The 18,622-nt window shown below is 43.1% G+C and overlaps 1 protein-coding gene across 1 annotated transcript; it reads right to left on the reverse strand.

Moving 5' to 3' along the window:
* Positions 1 to 1,129: 1,129 nt before the first annotated feature.
* Positions 1,130 to 15,578, reverse strand: LOC147620891 (peroxisomal membrane protein 13-like). Its single transcript, XM_086825158.1, has 5 exons — positions 15,393 to 15,578; positions 15,043 to 15,279; positions 2,258 to 2,634; positions 2,052 to 2,144; positions 1,130 to 1,867 (listed from the first exon to the last, which is right to left on the reverse strand). Exons 1-5 carry the CDS (start codon positions 15,403 to 15,405, stop codon positions 1,652 to 1,654), a joined length of 936 nt encoding a protein of 311 aa, XP_086681284.1. The 5' UTR covers positions 15,406 to 15,578; the 3' UTR covers positions 1,130 to 1,651.
* Positions 15,579 to 18,622: the final 3,044 nt, after the last annotated feature.

An 18,622-nucleotide genomic window follows, 5' to 3' on the forward strand; every position in this document is an offset into this window, starting at 1 on the left:
AAACATGACAGGTACTCCCTTCTTGAGTGGGTTCCTAAGTGGGCAATAGGTCGAAATTGTGCAGCACAGTCATTTTTTGGTGAAATCAACCACACAGGCGTGTTCATGGATGTCCAAAAAACCCCAGAGCCAAGAGGAAATAGAAGGTCTTGCTACTCCCAATGAGAAGCGGTTGAGTTTTCCCCCAAATTTAATGGTGCAGGCTGCAGTAACAATGGTGTGCGTTGCAAAAATTCCTCCAAGCCATTGATGTGCCTTGATGTCAAGGAGATGCCCCCAAGATGGTTTAGCCATCAGTTTGCTTGTAATGAGAGAACCAAGCCCTCCTTTGACTACCTATTTTGGGAGAAGAGGATAAGGTTGAGATAGAAAAGATTAGGAGTTGATTATCACTAATAACTTGCTAAAAAACACTGCCTACTCTTGGTGTGACATTTCATATGGTACTGCGAGGAATCTAAACAGGGTAGGGCGGTTCCACCGAGTGGTGTGGAAGGTGCCTATAACCCCTAGCCAAGACAGCAAGAGAACAGGTTTTCTCAAGCACAGGTATTAAAATTAAAGCCTGCATTTTTATGTTGATGAGTGGTATCAGGTTTCTCCATGTTTTCATTTTAAGGAGAGGCAAAAGTCCTTGATTTTGCATGCCTCTTGGCTCAAAGACTAATCATAGAGCGCGATTGTGCAAGAAAAAAAACGCTAGATCACATGGACACCTTCATATTGTTTGTGGATGGATCACACGGAGTGTACAGCTCAAATTTAAAAAATAGTGTCTGCATTGAAAACCAAAAGGGGCATAAAATAAAGTGCTTGCATGGTAGAAAGCCCTGCACATAGTTCATCAGTTCTAGGCTTGTAAATGTGTAAGTCTTCATATCGTGCTTCTATGTTAGGCACAACTTTAAAGAAAGACTACCTCACATATCACCCTTACCTCGTACTTATGTCAACCATGATATAGCTCCAGATTCCTATGAGCCATCTTAGGTTTATTTGTGGAAATGCATTTCTGACTGCACAACCAGACCTCCACGCAAACCATCAGATACACCACCTTAAATATCACTTAACGTAGACTACTACAGATCACCAGTCAATCAAATGTATTGCAAGAGTAACTTGCAAAAAGGAGGAAACGCACAGGTGTATTTATTATTCAACATGAAGACACCACGCTACCTTGGAGGAAAAGGAACAGTTCCTACGAATTGTTCCCAGAGATGGTACTAGGACAGATGGTGATGCCAAAGAGCTGGACTGCAATAGACGCCTCGCTAGGTCTCTTCAACCTGCCATATTCATGCCATCACCAGACCATACATTAACCCATGCACCTCCGGCCTTGTGGAAATGCATTTCTGACTGCACAGCCAGACCTCCAGAGTCCGTGCAAACCATCAGATACACCACCTTAAATATCACACTTAATGTAGACTACTACAGATCACCAGTCAATCAAATGTTTTGCAAGAGTAACTTGCGAGGAGGAAATGCACAGGTGTATATATAATTCAACATGAAGACGCCACGCTACCTTGGAGGAAAGGGGTCATAAGCTAGCACTATACAGTTCCTACGAATTGTTCCCAGAGGTGGTACTACGACAGATGATGCTGCCAAAGAGCTGGACTTCAGTAGACACCTCTCTTCAACCTGCCATATTCATGCCATCACCAGACCATACATTATCCCATGCACCTCCGGCCTCCTTCGGCCCCTCGATAAAGTAGTTTGCCGGTTTCTCTTGCCCTGGCAATGGCATGCTCGGTGCTTTAGGCTGCATCTTTGGCCTGCTCCGGATCCCAAGCAACCGCAGCACAAATCTCGCAAGCTCCCCATAAAGCATTCCTGATCGATCAAATAGCTGCAAAATTACCAAGATAGCCAAACAGAAACTTCAAACCAGTGAGGATGGATACAGAACATCTCCTACCTATGGGAGTGGCAGGGACTTGGGAATGTAAGATTGCCTGCCCAGGCGGCCAGGATGGAGGCAGCCTTGTTTGGTATCCAACCTAAGGACAGAGTCTGATTGCATATGCACATACCTGGAGCAAGGCTGTTATAAAGAAATGGAAAGCTTGGGTATTCTGATCGACCAGAAAAGAGACACGGCCAAAGAAAACGACCACCCCATGCATCTGCAACACAAAAGGCACTTACATGAGCCACATTGTAGCAGCACGGCCCAAAAGCTCGAATATTCTCCTCAATGCATTGTAGTCAAAGAAGATCACAGATAAAGAGACCATACCACTTTTATCATGGACTGCCAGAAAGTAGGGGGTCCTGCTGGAGGGCCACCTCCAAAAGGGTTATTTGGATCCTCAGGCCCATTCTCAAAAGAACCTGGCCCGCCCATCCCCATACCCATACCCATACCCATACCCATGCCCGTGCCCATGCCATAACCACCCCCATACATACCGCCACCGTAACTGTTACCATAAAGCCCTCCACCATAAGAGTTTCCAAGTCCATAACCTCCTCCATACGTGCCACCACCATAAGTGCCTCCTAACCCATATCCTCCTCTATTGTAGTTGTTGTAAGAACCACCAGAGTACAGGTTCGTTGCATACGAACTGGTTCCAAGACCGGAATATTGATTGTAATTCGTTGTGGGGTACCCTGCATTTGAAAACAGAGACGTTTCACATTTCATCTGACGTCAAACAAGGAGTCAGATAGCCCAAAGGGTAGGATGACACCACATACAGGGCATACAGGGCTTTAACAATATAGCATGCAGGCACTGCAGGATGCATCAAGATGATAATGGTGCATACAATATGTGATGCCATGAGCTTTACAATGCAGCATGCAGAGTATAGATGATGATGTGATGGTTCATACAGGGAACACAGGGCTTTACAATGCAGCATACAGAGCTTAATGATGCAGCATGCTAATGATGGTGCATGCAGGGCAAGATGCCATGATGATGATCAATACAGGGTTTTCCAATGCAGCATACAGGGCCTGCTCCTTTGAATCACAAAAACTCCTTTGCAGTATACCATGACCTCGGTGTGCATTCAATGGGCACTATTTGCAATGTGTTTGGCACTAGTTGAGTCATGATTTTTTTTGTAGGATCTATGGCTAAGAATGCATCGGATGTGTTTGGGGTTTTGTCCCAAGAGGACAAACTAGATGGCAGCAACTACTCCCTGTGGAGTTTCATGGTTAGAAATCTGCTTATGGCTAAAGGCCTTTGGGGTTATGTACATGGTGAAAATGTACATTCAGCAAATGTAGCTCTTGCCACTCCTCAAAGGGGTGAGAGAGATGCCCAGACTACTCCTGTCGTTGCTGCTACTACTCAAGAGCAGAAGAGATTAGTCACTTTTGGGACTTTGTTAGAGGGCTTGTATCAATTAGATTCATTTGAGAAGAGCGCACAGGATGTATGTATGGTTTCTACCACCGCTTCTTCCATGCAAGAGGTAGAGTTATGGCACCCCAAATTTAGGCATGTACATTATGGCAATAGTCGGATGCTTTTACAGAGACATAAAAATGCCACATGTTGAGCTACCTCCCAGACATGTATGTGAGATGTATTTTTGGTATAATGCATCGTAACGATTCCCAAAAGATGGTTCAGTAAGGGCTGTTTGGAAATTACAGCTCGTACACAATGATGTGTGTGGTCCTATGAGGACACCATCACTTGGAAAACATCTTTACTTTGTGACTTTCATTGACGACTACTCCAAATTTGCTTGGGTGTATGTCACGATCGTGACTAAATCTCTTAATCTCTCCTTAATTACTCCTTAATCCCTTATTAACTGAAAGGACACATGTGAAGGGTTACACCCTTACACATGGGTCACTATCAAAGGACATGTCTATTCATTAAAAGGCCCACTCCTAAGTCCAAAGGACATAACTGTTGACTCAAGAGCCACACCCCTTCCCAGGGATGTGTCTCTTCACTTGTACCCTTTAGGCCTCTATTTAAGAAAGGCCCCTGTCTCAATGCAAACATCTCAATCTTTCTATCAGCATTTGTCTTATGTTTGTTAATTAAGTCTTAATCATGTTAATAAAGCTATAAAAGCTTTACAGTGGTATCAAAGCAAAAAAAAATTCCTACCCGTGGGTTGTGAAGCCCTCACCCTCTCCGCGGCACTCCCTCGTCCACCCCTCTTCTCAGTGTTGTATGGAAGCAGCAAAGCGATGGTGGACTTGGCATAAAGCTTTGCCCATGGTGATGTAAAATATTTTTTTTTCCCCCGTGGGTTTTGCAAGCCACTTAGCCTCTTCACTCAACGTTCTCCCCCCTCGACAACCCACACGTATGTTGTATGGGAGATATGGAGCAATGGCAGATCTGGCGCAACACCTCCCTCCTTGCTTCGTTCGCTACAGGCTCTGTGCCCCCCCCTCGCTATGTGCAACTGCCAGCCCTGCGCGCCCCTCGCGGCTGAGTATCGACTGCTCCCCCCTCCTCGCTTCGGGCGCTGCAAGTTGTGAGCCGCTCGTTGATTCATGCAGCTGCCGCAAAGCTCTTCGCTTTGCTGGCGTCGCCCCTACTAAGCGGCGCACCTCTTCGCTTTGCTAGCGGCACCCCTACTAAGCAGCGCACCTCTTCGCCTTGCTAGCGGCGCTCCTACGAAACGGCGCACCCCTACGAAGCAGCGCCTCTACGAAGTTTTCAGGCCGTCACCTTTACACACTAAAAAATAATTTTAAAAAAAGGCCTTATAACTTAAGGCTTATACTTAAGCCTTTTATACACGTGGCTTCCACCAGCCACGTGAGGAGCCGACAGCCAGCACCCAACGGCCACCCGACCAGCAAAGGGCAACCCGCCAGCACAAGGAAACCCACCAGCGACCAACGCACACAAAAAAAAAAGGAGAACCCAACGGCCAGCCCCCGACCAGCGCATTAAAAAAAAAAAATTAAAAGGAGAACCCAATGAGCAACCGACCAACGCATTTTTAAAAAAAAACCATACACTTACCTTACGGGTTCCTACGAAATGGCGCCTGCCTTGGTCTTCTGCGCGCCAACTTGCTGGCGCTTCCCTTCCTCAAAAAGCAACCTTCTTCATTGCTAGGCTCTGTTGGGTTTTATGCTGTGTATGCACCCAGAGGAGTGCTAGTGATCATCAGTAGATTACTGGGGCACTTTTTACTTCAGTTAGTGGAGGTTTTTTCCCCCAGTTTAGCTTAGTTTCACTTATAAGCAGTTTATAAGTGTTTTGGTCCACCCGGCACATTTTATGGCCGAACATGTGAACACATCTTTTTAGGTCACTTTATTATGTGGCTATTGTACTTCACATCATTATGTGAATACACACAAGAGTCGTGTTCTCTCTCTGCTTCTCCACGCTTGTGTTTGCTGTACCTCAAAACCCTAACCCTAACAGCCCAAAGCCAGCAAAAAATGGCTTACACAGTGCCAAAATGCCCAAAAATTGCCCAAAGTTACTGCACCCAAAATCGTGCAAGAAACCTGTAGAGTTTTCTTTGCAAGAAAGTCTGCCTGTATCTGCCTGTAGATTTTCACAGAGAAAATAAAAATGCCCAAAAATTCAAAACTTGTAATGCTACTGCAAGATTTGAGAGAGCAACTCATCAATGTGGATGACATTATTCCTGAGACACAGCTTGTGTCCACCATCTTGCACTCTTTGCCAAGATCTTACTTGGCTTTTCATACCTCTTTGAACCTCAGCATGAGGAATGCTGTTGAACCCCTCAAGTATCAGGAACTTGTTACTCTCTTGCTACAAGAAGAGCAAATGAGGAAGAATATGAATTTGAACACAAGTGCTGAACAAGCATTTACTACAAGTCAAAAGGGGAAAGGCAAATCTCAGCCAAAGAGTTCAAATCAGAATTCAGGTGATGGTGGTTCATCTCAGGATACCAAGAAAGGTGATGGACAGCCCAAGAAGAAGGGCAAATGTCATTACTGTAAGAAGCCAAGTCACTACATCACAGAGTGTAGAAAGAGGATTGCCAAAGAAAAGGCAAAGGAATCTGGGATGTCTGTAACTGATGCCTCTAAAGCTCCTCCAGAGACTGCTTCTTTTGTTGAGGACAGGGATTATTGTTTCTATACATGTAGCTATGATGCCTCTTGGTCTTCACAAGCACTCAGTATGACAGAGCATGCATGTACTTGGTATTTTGATAGTGGTGCCTCAAAGCATATCACATCTCGCAGGGATTTGTTTTGTCATGTAGGCCCTGTCCCTGTTGGCAGAACTGTTCAATGTGCCAACAATGCTTCATATCCAGTTCGTGACATTGGGGAGATTCAGCTCACAGCCATTGATGGCTCTATTCTTCGCCTTACAGATGCCTTATATGTACCAGGGATAAAGAAGAATTTGTTGTCCATTTCTTCTTTAGCACATTGTGGTATGCAAGTCCACTTTCATGATGATAAATGCATGGTCAGAGACAAAGCTAATGCTTTGACCTTGATGCTTACTGGTACATTATGTCATGGACTTTATCAGTTGGATGCATTTCAACCAGTGGATCAGTCTGCTTATAATGCATTCACTCTTACTCCAGCTATGGTTGATGCGGAGTTATGACATGCTCGCATAAATTTTGGTAGTCTTATGCTTATGCAGCGACATAACATGTTTACAGACCTACCTCTCATGGAGAAGCCTCCAGATCACATTTGTGAAGGATGTATTTTGGGAAAAATGCATAGGTTTTCCTTCCCACGTGATCAAGCTCTACGAGCAACTGCAAAGTTGCAGCTTATACACAGTGATCTTTGTGGTCCCATGCAGACGAAGTCATTAGGTGGTTCCTTCTATTTTGCTACATTTATTGATGACTTCTCTCGTATATGCTTCCTTTGACATAGAAATCACAGGTATATGATGCATTTTTGGCCTTTGTAGCACTTGCTGAAACAGAGTCAGGATGCAAGGTTAAGACTCTCCGTTCTGACCGAGGGGGGGGGAATATATGTCACACATGTTGAATTCCTTTCTTGAGAGTAGAGGTATAAAACATCAGTATACTACTCCTTATACTCCACAGCAGAATGGGGTTGCAGAAAGGAAGAATCGGTCACTCATGGAGATGGCCAGATGTATGCTAAAGGCAAAGAGGCTACCACATATCTTTTGGGTGGAAGCTGTCATGTGTGCTTGTCATATTTTGAATCGATGTCCCACAAAGGCATTGGTTTCCATTACTCCTTTTGAGGCTTGGCATGGCTGCAAGCCTTCTATATCACATTTTCGTATCTTTGGGTGTCTTGCATATGCACACATACCCAAAGAGTTGAGGAGGAAGTTGGATGATAAAGCCACAAAATGCATTTTTGTTGGGTATAGCCGTGAGAGCAAGGGCTACCGGTTATATGACCCACTATCCAGGAAGATATTCACTAGTCGGGATGTGATTTTTGATGAAAAATCAGAAATATCCATGGCTGGTTATGATGCAAATCAGGCTGAAAATGATGTGTTTGAAGGTCTACTACCTATGGAGTTTCATTCCACAGTTGGTGATCCAACTCATGAGGGTGCAGGACAGCCAGCAAATGATGAAGGTGGTGCAGAAATTCAGCAGCAAATTGAGCCAGAAGCTAAACCAAATATGGGGCAGCAGGCACCACAGGTTAGACACATACCTAGATGGTATTTGAGGACATTACAGGACAGCCATTTAGAGGGTCCTCTTGTTGGTCGTACTCGTAGGGAGACACGGACCAATGAGCATGCACACATCATGGATTTGAATCTGGTTATGGCAGCCAGTTTACAGGATGATGATGAGCCTGATTCATTTGTGGATGCACGAGATAATGTGCATTGGAACAAAGCCATGCAAGATGAGCTTGATTCTATTAAAAGGAATCAAACATGGGATTTGGTTGATCTGCCCAAAGGCAAGAAAGCAATTGGTACTAAGTGGGTCTATAAGTTGAAAAGACATGCAGATGGATCCATTGACAGGTACAAAGCCCGTCTAGTTGCAAAGGGCTATGCACAGAAGAAGGGCATTGATTATGAGGAGACATTTGCTCCTACATCCCGTATGTCGACACTTAGGTGTGTCATTGCATTGGCTGCACATCGTGGTTGGGTTGTTCACCAGTTGGACATAAAGACTGCTTTCCTACATGGGGACCTCGAGGAGGAAGTTTATGTATATCAGCCCATAGGTTTTGCAGAACATGGTCATGAAGGGAAAGTATGCAGGCTGAAAAAGACCTTGTATGGTTTGAAACAAGCTCCACGAGCTTGGTATGCAAAGATAGATGCTTTCCTACTCACTCAAGGATTTGTGAACAGTCCATCCTGAACAGTCCATCAGAAGCCACCTTGTATGTAAAGAAAGAAGAGACAGATCTGCTGGTCATCAGTCTTTATGTAGATGATCTCTTGCTCATGGGATCTAATGATGACAAAATTGCAGCTTTTAAAGAGATACTGCAATAGACATTTGACATGTCTGATTTGGGGCTTGTACACTACTATTTGGGCATACAGTTTGTGCAGGATAACAGAGGCATCGGGTTGTTGCAATCTCGATATGTTGCTAAACTTCTGGAGAAGTTTAAATTTCAGGATTGCAAGCCTATTAGCACTCCTATGGAGCCTGGGATGAAACTGTCACTACAAGATGACAGTATTTCCTTTGATGCCACTACATATGCTCAGGCTGTTGGGTGCCTTATTTATTTGTGTACTACACGGCCAGATATTCAGTATGCCGTATCTCAGTTGAGCAGATTCATGCACAGCCCGCGGTTGTCACATTGGCAAGCTGTGAAGCGTGTATTCTGGTATTTGCAGGGTACCTTGTCTCTTGGATTGCTTTATCCTGGGGGGGGGGTGACATGCAGTTATACGCTTACAGTGATTCAGATTGGGCTGGTGATTTTGATACCAGACATTCCACTAGTGGAAATTGTTTCTTTTTTGGCTCTTCATGCATTTCTTGGCTAAGCAAGAAACAGACCACAGTGGCCACTTCGTCTTGTGAGGCAGAGTACAGAGCAGCCTACACTACTACTGTTGAGTGTCTTTGGCTGCGTCGTCTCATGACTGATATGGATATTTCAGTGGAGGAGCCTACACCTATCTATACTGATAGTCAGAGTGCCATTGCTGTGGCCAGGAATCCTGTGTTTCATGCTCGCACGAAACACATTGAGATTCACTATCATTTTGTTCGGGAGAGACTCCAAGCAGGTGATATCAGTCTGATCTACTGTCCTACAGATCAAAATGTGGCAGACATCTTCACCAAGGCATTACCACGTCCGAAATTCGAAGCATTCCGCACTGCTTTGAATTTGTTTCCTTTTGGTGGATGATGTACAGTGATCACATATCACTCCAGGGGGGTTTGTTGGGTTTTATGCTGTGTATGCACCCAGAGGAGTGCTAGTGATCATCAGTAGATTACTGGGGCACTTTTTACTTCAGTTAGTGGAGGTTTTTTCCCCCAGTTTAGCTTAGTTTCACTTATAAGCAGTTTATAAGTGTTTTGGTCCACCCGACACATTTTATGGCCGGACATGTGAACACATCTTTTTAGGTCACTTTATTATGTGGCTATTGTACTTCACATCATTATCTGAATACACACAAGAGTCGTGTTCTCTCTCTGCTTCTCCACGCTTGTCTTTGCTGTACCTCAAAACCCTAACCCTAACAGCCCAAAGCCTTCAGGCTCCTGCGGTCTATGATCGTGTTTTCCATGGCTTGACGGCTACTACCTTGGTGCTTCTTCTCCAGCAATACTATTTATTATGGCAACCTCCTTCAGGTGTGATCTTTCCATTTTCTTGAGTAAGCACATTTCACATAAAGTGGAGTATTAACATATCAGTAACCCGCCATTTCATTCCTTTGCGGGCTCTCCACTCCTTCGAGGCCAATACCCTTTTTTTTACGGGATCACGTGGACACACACTACCCTCCTCTCCGACGGCTTATGACAGAGGAAACCTATAACTTCAGTTATTTACAGGATACACCCTCTCAGTCCATAGTGCCCTCTCCTACCCGTGTTTCTCCACCTGTTCCAGTGAGTGTGCCCCCCTTTTTCCAGCCCACTCATTACCGCATTCAGATAGCCACACCGACTTCTCACCTCCGAGAATTCGACGTGTGGGTGATCCGTGTTCGTACTTCTACACAGGATCTGGATCATTATTGTTTTATACTCAGGCGTCATTCTTATCTGGGCGCTATCCTCCCCGAGTGTAGCATCATCTTTCATGAATATTGCACTTATTCTGAGGACATTCATCCATCTTCATTCATGGTGCGCCCCTCTACACCGGAGTATACACCCTTGACACCAGTAGCTGTCCCTACCCCTGTACCTTCTTCTCCAGTATAGCAGACTCTCGTGCGAGCCCAGTCCCAGAGGATCGCCCTTACTATACTGGATGGTCTATAGCCGCCTCACCAGTACGTAGCCTCTCCTCTCGGGATTTCCAGATGCCGCACCCTCCAGCCGATGGTTCTTACTAGAGCCCAACGGCGTCATCAACAGTAAAAACTCCCAGAGCCTCATCACCCTGAAGCCTCTACATCAACATCTCCTCTCATGGCAGAACCTGTTGACATACCAGCCCCTCCGGAATGGCAGTCAGCTTTGCAACAACTCCAAGAGTCTATGGCATCCTTGGCCTCTCAGATCCAGCAGCTCCACACGGATCGCCACTCCTACACAAGTTCCGTACCAGCAGCAGATGTTTCAGCAACAGCAGACGAAGACGTCATTCCTTCCGAGGTAGAAGGTGACGACCTTAAAACTCTTTCTCGTCTTTTACAAGCCAATAAAACAAAGAAATTGGAAATTAAACCCCCTGACTCTTATGGTGGTCAACGCAACAAGCGCATCTTAGACCAATGGTCTATAGTTTCGGATCGAGATCCAAAGTTTACAGGACATTTTTGGACTTCGATATTCAAGTCTCTTGGTACAAATTTACTCTTTAGCTTTGCTTATCATCCTCAGACAGATGGACAAACGGAACGAGTTAATCAGATTTTGAAAGAAATGCTACAACATTATGTTTAGTCTCGATTAGCTTCATGGAAAGAATATTTACCTTTGGTAGAATTTGCTTATAATAATTCTTATCATTCAGCTATTGGAATGACACCTTTTCAAGCAGCTTATGGCCATACTCCCCTTATTCCTGCCAACTTTGTTCTTCAACATAAAGTGGCTTACGCAAACCACCTCATTCAGGAAATGCAAGATATTCTATTACAGATTAAGGATAAGATGATCAGCGTCCAAGAGCAATATCAACGCGCAGCTAATAAGCGTCGTCGTCACATTGAATTTCAAGAAGGAGACTTGGTATTATTATATATTGCCCCTCATCGATACAAGACAGTGAAATCAGTTTTTCCAAAGCTTCGCCCAAGATATTATGGACCCTTTCGTATTATTAAGAAGAACTAATCTCTCAGTTATAAGTTGGAGTTACCACCTTCTTGGGGTGGAATTCATCCAACTTTCCACATTTCTTAGCGCAAGAAGTTTGTGGACGGTGATTCTCCAGTTTTAGATCATTTGGATTATGTTCCAGAAATCGAAGATGAATACATACTCTTAATTCCAGAGATAATTCTTGATGTCAGACAGAAAGAAACACAACATAAACTCACTACAAAATTTTTGGTTAAATGGAGAGATCTTGATGATTCCGACTCTACTTGACAAAGTGATGAAGACTTACAGGAATATCCAAAACTTCTTCGGGAATTCTTTCAAAGACAACCATCTCTTCTTAGCCGGAGTCTTATTTTAAGTGAGAGGGAATGTCACAATTGTGACTAACTCTCTTAATCTCTCCTTAATTACTCCTTAATTTCTTATTAGCTGAAAGGACACCTGTGAAGGGTTACACCCTTACACATGGGTCACTATCAAAGGACATGTCTATTCATTAAAAGGCACACCCCTAAGTCCAAAGGACATAACCGTTGACTCAAGAGCCACACCCCTTCCCAGGGATGTGTCTCTTCACTTGTACCCTTTCGACCTCTATTTAAGAAAGGTCCCTGTCTCAATGCAAACATCTCAATCTTTCTATCAGCATTTGTCTTATGTTTGTTAATTAAGTCTTAATCATGTTAATAAAGCTATAAAAGCTTTACAGTGTACCCTCTTAAAGAAAAATCTGAGTGTTGCAAGGGCTAAAAATGAGACAAGTTGCAAAGTGCTCACCCTCCGTACAGATCGAGGGAGGGATATTATGTCATATGCTTTTAAAGCATACTTGGATGAAAAAGGCATCAAGCATCAATGCACTATGCCATACACACCTCAGCAGAACGGTGTTGCAGAAAAAAAGAACAAGTCTTTAACGGAGATGTCTAGATGTATGGTCAAAGGTAAGGGTTTGCCTCAAAAGTTTTGGATGGAGGCAATCATGTGTGCCACACATGTTTTGATCAGATGCCCTATGAAAGCTTTGAAGATCATCACTCCATTTAAGGCTTGGTATGACAAAAAAAAAAAACCTAAGGTTGATCGTTTGGATGCCTTGCATATGCACATGTGCCTCCACAATTACAACGCAAATTGTATGACAAGGCAATAAAATGTATATTTGTGGGCTATATCACTAACAGCAAGGGACACCGTCTCTACAATCCACGCACTTAAGAGGATCTTTGAGAGTAGAGATGTATTTGCTGAAAATTCAGCACAACCATTGGCTGAATTCAATAGAGACTTCAAAAATGGCTCACAAGATGTGTTTGAGGGACTACTCCCATTAAATATAGATGTCAAACATGACCAGCCACTAGAAATCACTAATGAACAGCATGTAGGTGCTGAAATCAGCCCATTGCAAAGTAGGACAAGGGCAGGTTCTAGAAATGCTGAAGAACATGCAGATGTGGCCTACATAAGTAGTCTTTATGATACAAATGAGCCAGATTCTTATGAAGAGGCTCAAGAGGATGAGCACCGGCAAGAAGCCATGCGACAAGAGATCCATACCATTCAGAAGAATAACACTTGAGATTTAGTGGATTTGCCTCTTGGCAATAAGGCAATTGGTACAAAATAGGTTTATAAAGCCTGATGGACCGATGGTACCATTGAGAGTTGCACAGCTAGACTTGTTGCCAAAGGCTAGGCCCAACAAACGGACATAGATTATGATGAGACTTTTGCACCTCCTGCTCGCATGTCCACTATCAGATGTGCTGTTGCTTTGGCTGCCCCTCGTGGATGGAAGGTGCACCAGTTGGATATTAAGACAACCCTTCTCAATGGGGACTTGCAAGAAGAGGTTTATGTGAGTCAACCCTTGGTTTTGTGGGATTTGTGATGCTTGGCCAAGAAAGTAAAGTCTGTAAGCATTTGAAAGCATTTTATGCTATGTGTAGCACCACATGTGAACAGGGGCTTACCAGGGGCACTTTTTATCCCCTACGAGTTTTTTCCGAACATCCGATGTGAAAGGGCACCCACTTATAATTAAGGGTTTGTTACTACATGCAAACAACTACTGCACGTCTTGATGCTCCATTGTTGCCTCTCTGTGTACACCCTGTGTCAGTGAGGTTGCAACTTGCAGATTTCCATTGCCCTCTTTTCTAACACTTTCAAGCACCTAAACTGGTCAGTCAGGTGCATATGGACAGGATGCTCACATATAAGACCCGAGAAGAAGCACAAACGGAAACGGAAATTTTGAGGGGATTGAAACAGGGAAACTGCACGTCAAAAAGGGGAATGCAAAATAAAGAAAGAAGCAAAGGGAGAGGAGAAATACACAGAGATGCAAGAAAATAGGAAAGTATACAACTTGGAAACTACGGAAAAGGAGATCAATGAGAGGAAAGAACAAAAGAACGGCTAATATTGCCTTGACATTGAGGTTTTGCAAGGGAAACCGCAAGTGTTGGGGAGAAACGGCATGTCGAAACAGGGGAACCAACAGAAACATGCTGTTCTGGAAATGCAATTGGTCGAACGGCTGAAACATGTGTCCAATTTTTGGACCCTTAAAATGGCTGAAACGGCAAAGAAAGTTGGAGTTTAGGGCATTTCCTGCCAAGAAGGCCACAAACAGCCCAAAAGGGCTGATCAGCCAAGGCAACCAGCACCCCAAGCACAATCAGCCTGCTCTGCCTGCCTCATGGAGGGGTATATGGATCCTCCTTCATCTCTGTATTCATCGAGCATAGGTCTTCTAGCAGACCCTCTCCAGCCCCTAAAGAAAAGAAACACAGCCCTGCTGTGGTCCAGATGCCAGCAGCAAGGCCTGGGTCCCAATACCCAGGGAAGGGCCCCCACCACGAAAGTGCATTTGCTTTTTTGTTGTAGGTATGGATGAGTGTAAAGATTCAGGGCTGAATCTGCCCAAGGACAATGACTGACCTGATTTGCGTATCCCAGGGACAGAACACACTGATTCTTGCAATTATGGGCTGCCAGGATATCCCTTGTACTGTGCCCTTCCCTCTCTATCCTTCTTCGCTAGCTCTCTTGCATGCAAAACACAAAAGGCTAATCGCTGTCAAGAAAAGATCTACAAAGCTTTCACATGTTACATTGGTTTCAGAACTTCGATTTGAGAGCTGTGCAGAGAGGATCCGCACAGCAGTGCATACATGGCACAACTCAATCATGATGGTACATATAAGGCACATACAACACATGAAAGGCTTCATAATACATACATGCCACAACGATGATGCATAAAAGCCATGATGGTGATAATGATGCATACAGAGCATGTGAAACTTTACAATGCAGCATGCAGGCAACACAAGACTTAATGATGCAGCATGATGATGATGATGGCAGTGCATATGAGGCATGATGCAATGACGATGGTACATATGTGCCTTGGTACATATAGGGCACATACAGTGCAGGGAAGGCTTGGTATGGTGCATACCTTGTCATACAGAGCTTTGTGATGGTGAATACTCAACATACAGGGCTTTATGATGGTACGGGGCTTGATGATGGTACGATCATGGTACGCAAAAGGCATGATAGAATGACATAATACGACAATCATACCCAGGCTTACCTCCAGGGCTATTCCGCTCCCAAGGGCGGGGAGGCATCGGTCTGCTAATAGTTGTTCCATTCTGTGTCTGCACGTTTCTGTTGGCGATGGCGTTTTTGTTGTCTGCAGATTCAGAAACGCTAGCTGATTCCACCACTGAGGCAGTGCTGTTGCCTCCGGAGGCCGGTCTAAATGGGGAAGGGCCTGCGGCACCGCTCGCAGATCGCTCCCAGGGCTTGGGCGGTGCTGCCGAACCACCTGATTATGTGAATAGAATCTGTGAATAAGGGGAAATCCTAGATCTGTGGAGGAAAACAGAAAAGCCCACACACACAAACACACACACACACACACGCACGCACGCACAGAACCTGGTGAGCCCATGGGTCGTAGCTTCGCTTAGCACCGGAGATCAGCAAACCCACATAGCTTTGGAAAGAAAGAGTCTTATCTTTGCGAATCAACAAAAAACCCTTCTTGAATTCAAAGCGCTACTTTTGTTGATTTTTGGAATGGGCATCAGGCATCTCAGATTAATGCCTAACCACGTTTACTTTTATGTGCTTTTTAATGTGTTGCATAGGACTTTTCACCTCACAATACCCGTGGGTAAGTAAAGCACAACCTCGCAAGAGCGGTAGATAGGGATTGAACCAAGGACCTGTGCGATCTTGGCAAGCGCTACTTTTGTTGATTTTTGGAATGGGCATCAGGCATCTCAGATTAATGCCTAACCACGTTTACTTTTATGTGCTTTTTAATGTGTTGCATAGGACTTTTCACCTCACAATACCCGTGGGTAAGTAAAGCACAACCTCGCAAGAGCGGTAGATAGGGATTGAACCAAGGACCTGTGCGATCTTGGCATTGTCCCTTGACCAATCCACGCCCATGGGTAAAACAGAACCTCATTTCATCTGACATAAATTTATAGGAGAAAGAAAATATACCTAGGGTCATGTCACTCTTTAGATTATGTGTGGTACTATGATCAACAATGGTTTAATCCATTGATAAATAGAGAATATTCTTGGATGATGTGAAAAGCATAAGTTGGGTGGTATAAATGCTTCTCTCTCTCTCTCTCTCTCTCTCTCTCTCTGGACCAAGAGACTGGCATTGGTGTGACCCCATAGTTTGATAGCTCTGCAAAAGGATCCAAGTCCATTTGAGAGCCATCGTCCCCAACCTAACACACTTGTAGACACAAAGCATGCAAGTCCAATCATAGCTACCTTTTGAAGACATATGTGAAGCATCTTTTGACTCCCGTTAGCTACCAAACTATGGGGTCACATTGCTTAGAGAGAGAGAGAGAGAGAGAGAGAGAGAGAGAGAGAGCGTTGAAGGTCCAAGAGATGGAGAATATAGATTGATTAAATTAGAGTAGAGAAAACATTTTATGAGAGAGTTATAGATTAATGAAAGTAGGAAATAATTAATGACAAACACCCTGATTTCATTCGTCTTTATGCCCAACTATGTACTCCAAACTAGTACATGTCGTTTACAGCTCATTATTTGCACATTTCATACTGCACTTTTTGTTATATGCACATTATGTGTGCATATACTAGGAGGCTAACCCACATTAGGCTTGTGAGCATGGGAGCATGGGAACAAGCTCTAGTGGAGCATGGGTTAGGACTAACCTTAAGGTTAAGGTTGTCAAGCATCCAAGGGTCACACATGGAAAATGGAGAGTCAAGAGTCACTTAAGGACCCTCCTATATAATAGCGACATGGGACACACTTAAGGGAGGCTTGGGAGGCCAAGGCTATGTTATCTTGAGGCTTAGGCGATGGTCTCTTGATGTTAGCTTGAGGCTAGGTTATGTTATACTCTCTTGTATAGTAGATTATATCTACTCACCTACCATTTCACACTATAGCTACATGCTATTGGATTGGAGTTATACCTCTTGATGGTATGGGACATCAAGGTAAAGGTATGATGTATTTCATTATATTTCATGTGTGCATCCCTTGGGCTCGGGGGTGGTCGGGTGGATGAGTTTATGCCTGATTTATGCATAGCAATTATCTAGAGAGATCTTAGGGTTTTAACAGTGGTATCATAGCAATCTCTAGTTAATTATTGTTGCTTTTTCTTTTTTATTGTAATTTTGGTTTTTTTAAGTAAATTTTAATATTTACTAAATAAAAAATATTATTTTATTGATTTGTGTTGATGATTTGCACGTGGATCGTTGATATGGCGATTGGAACGTGTGTTACTACTATTCAATGGATGAATCGACGTTGCAGGGAAATTTCATGAGAGTTTAATGCTATTTTTTCCTATTTTTGTGGTTTAAAATAAGCATCAATGAAAATTTTTACGAAAATACCACATATTTTATTGTGGATATTTTTGGTAGAATGGATTCCCTAAATTTCTAGAATTTTTAAGAATTTTAAATTTTCAGAGCATTTTTATGGTTTAAAATATATTTTTTATACATTTTTGCAGGTTTTTCCGCGTGTATGCTATCAAATTTCTCCTGATTTTCTACGGAAATGAAGTATAGGGGGCAACATGTTGATGCATGGAATGCCCTCTCGTGTGCATGGGACCCTCTTCGCCTCTCAATTTTGATTTTTCCTTCTATTTTCCTCCCGTCCATGTGAACTTCTCTTAATAGGGATTTTTTAAATTAAACATTAATCATAATTAATATTTAATTATTTATGATTAAGCTTGGTTTAATTAAAATAGTTAATCAAAAGTTAACCTCTCTGTTTAACAGAGAGAGAAGGAGGGGGTGAGAAGAGAATTAGCGAGGGAGTCCTCTCTCCCTCTCTTTTTGGCACCCGGGGGGGGAGGGGGGGCTTTCGCCTGCGCGGCGAAAAAACGCCAATTTTTTGAAAACTTTAAGCCTAAAGTTTTTTAAAAAAAAGCTTTTATTTCCAATTTTTGATTTTTTTTTAATGACTTTTTTTCTTATTTAAAGCTTTTCCAAGCTTGGAAAAAAGCCTGAAAAAAGGAGAAAATATGAGATTTGGGAGGGAAAAAAAAATCTTCTTTGAAATTTTTTCCTAAAAATTTATTTTCTTGAAACCTTTTGGCTTTCCACATTCCCAAGAAACCTTTTGGCTTTCCGAATTCCGGAAAATCTTTTGACCTTTCAGATTCCGAAAACTTTTGACCTTTCACATTCCGATTTCTTTTGTCTTTTCATTTTTCCGAAACAATTGACTTTCCGTATTCCAGGAAAACCGTTGGGATTCCGAAATTTTTCGACCGTTTGTATTCTAAATGCGTTCGAGGTAAATTAAAAATTTTAAAAAATTTCTTAAAATTAGTAAAAAAATTAGGCAAAGGTTATTTTAAATTTCTGAAAAATATGGGGTTGGTGTTTGGCATGTGGTGTGTCCATTCGGGCGCCCGTGACCATTCAAATTCCTTTAAAAATGTATTTTTTGACCCAAGAATTTGGAAAATCCATTAAAATTATAAATTTTCATTGGATTTGAGAAATGTTGGGCAGAATTGGAAATTTCGTGAACGATGGGATTCTCGAAAAAAAATAGGAAATTTCTAGAGATTATTTTTAGAAATCTTAGAAATTGGTATTTTTTAAAATATCATGGTATTTTG

Source organism: Cibotium barometz, chromosome 31, assembly GCF_041138505.1.
Source record: "Cibotium barometz isolate CiBa-2024 chromosome 31, ASM4113850v1, whole genome shotgun sequence".
Taxonomy (NCBI): Eukaryota; Viridiplantae; Streptophyta; class Polypodiopsida; order Cyatheales; family Cibotiaceae; genus Cibotium; species Cibotium barometz.

Excerpts from the sequence above, each read along its gene's own strand:
- LOC147620891 (XM_086825158.1), bottom strand. Across the intron at positions 2,635-15,042 it reads GGAGCGGAATAGCCCTGGAG|GGTACCCCACAACGAATTAC; the intron begins GTAAGCCTGGGT and ends TTTCAAATGCAG. Across the intron at positions 2,145-2,257 it reads GGCAGTCCATGATAAAAGTG|ATGCATGGGGTGGTCGTTTT; the intron begins GTATGGTCTCTT and ends TTTGTGTTGCAG.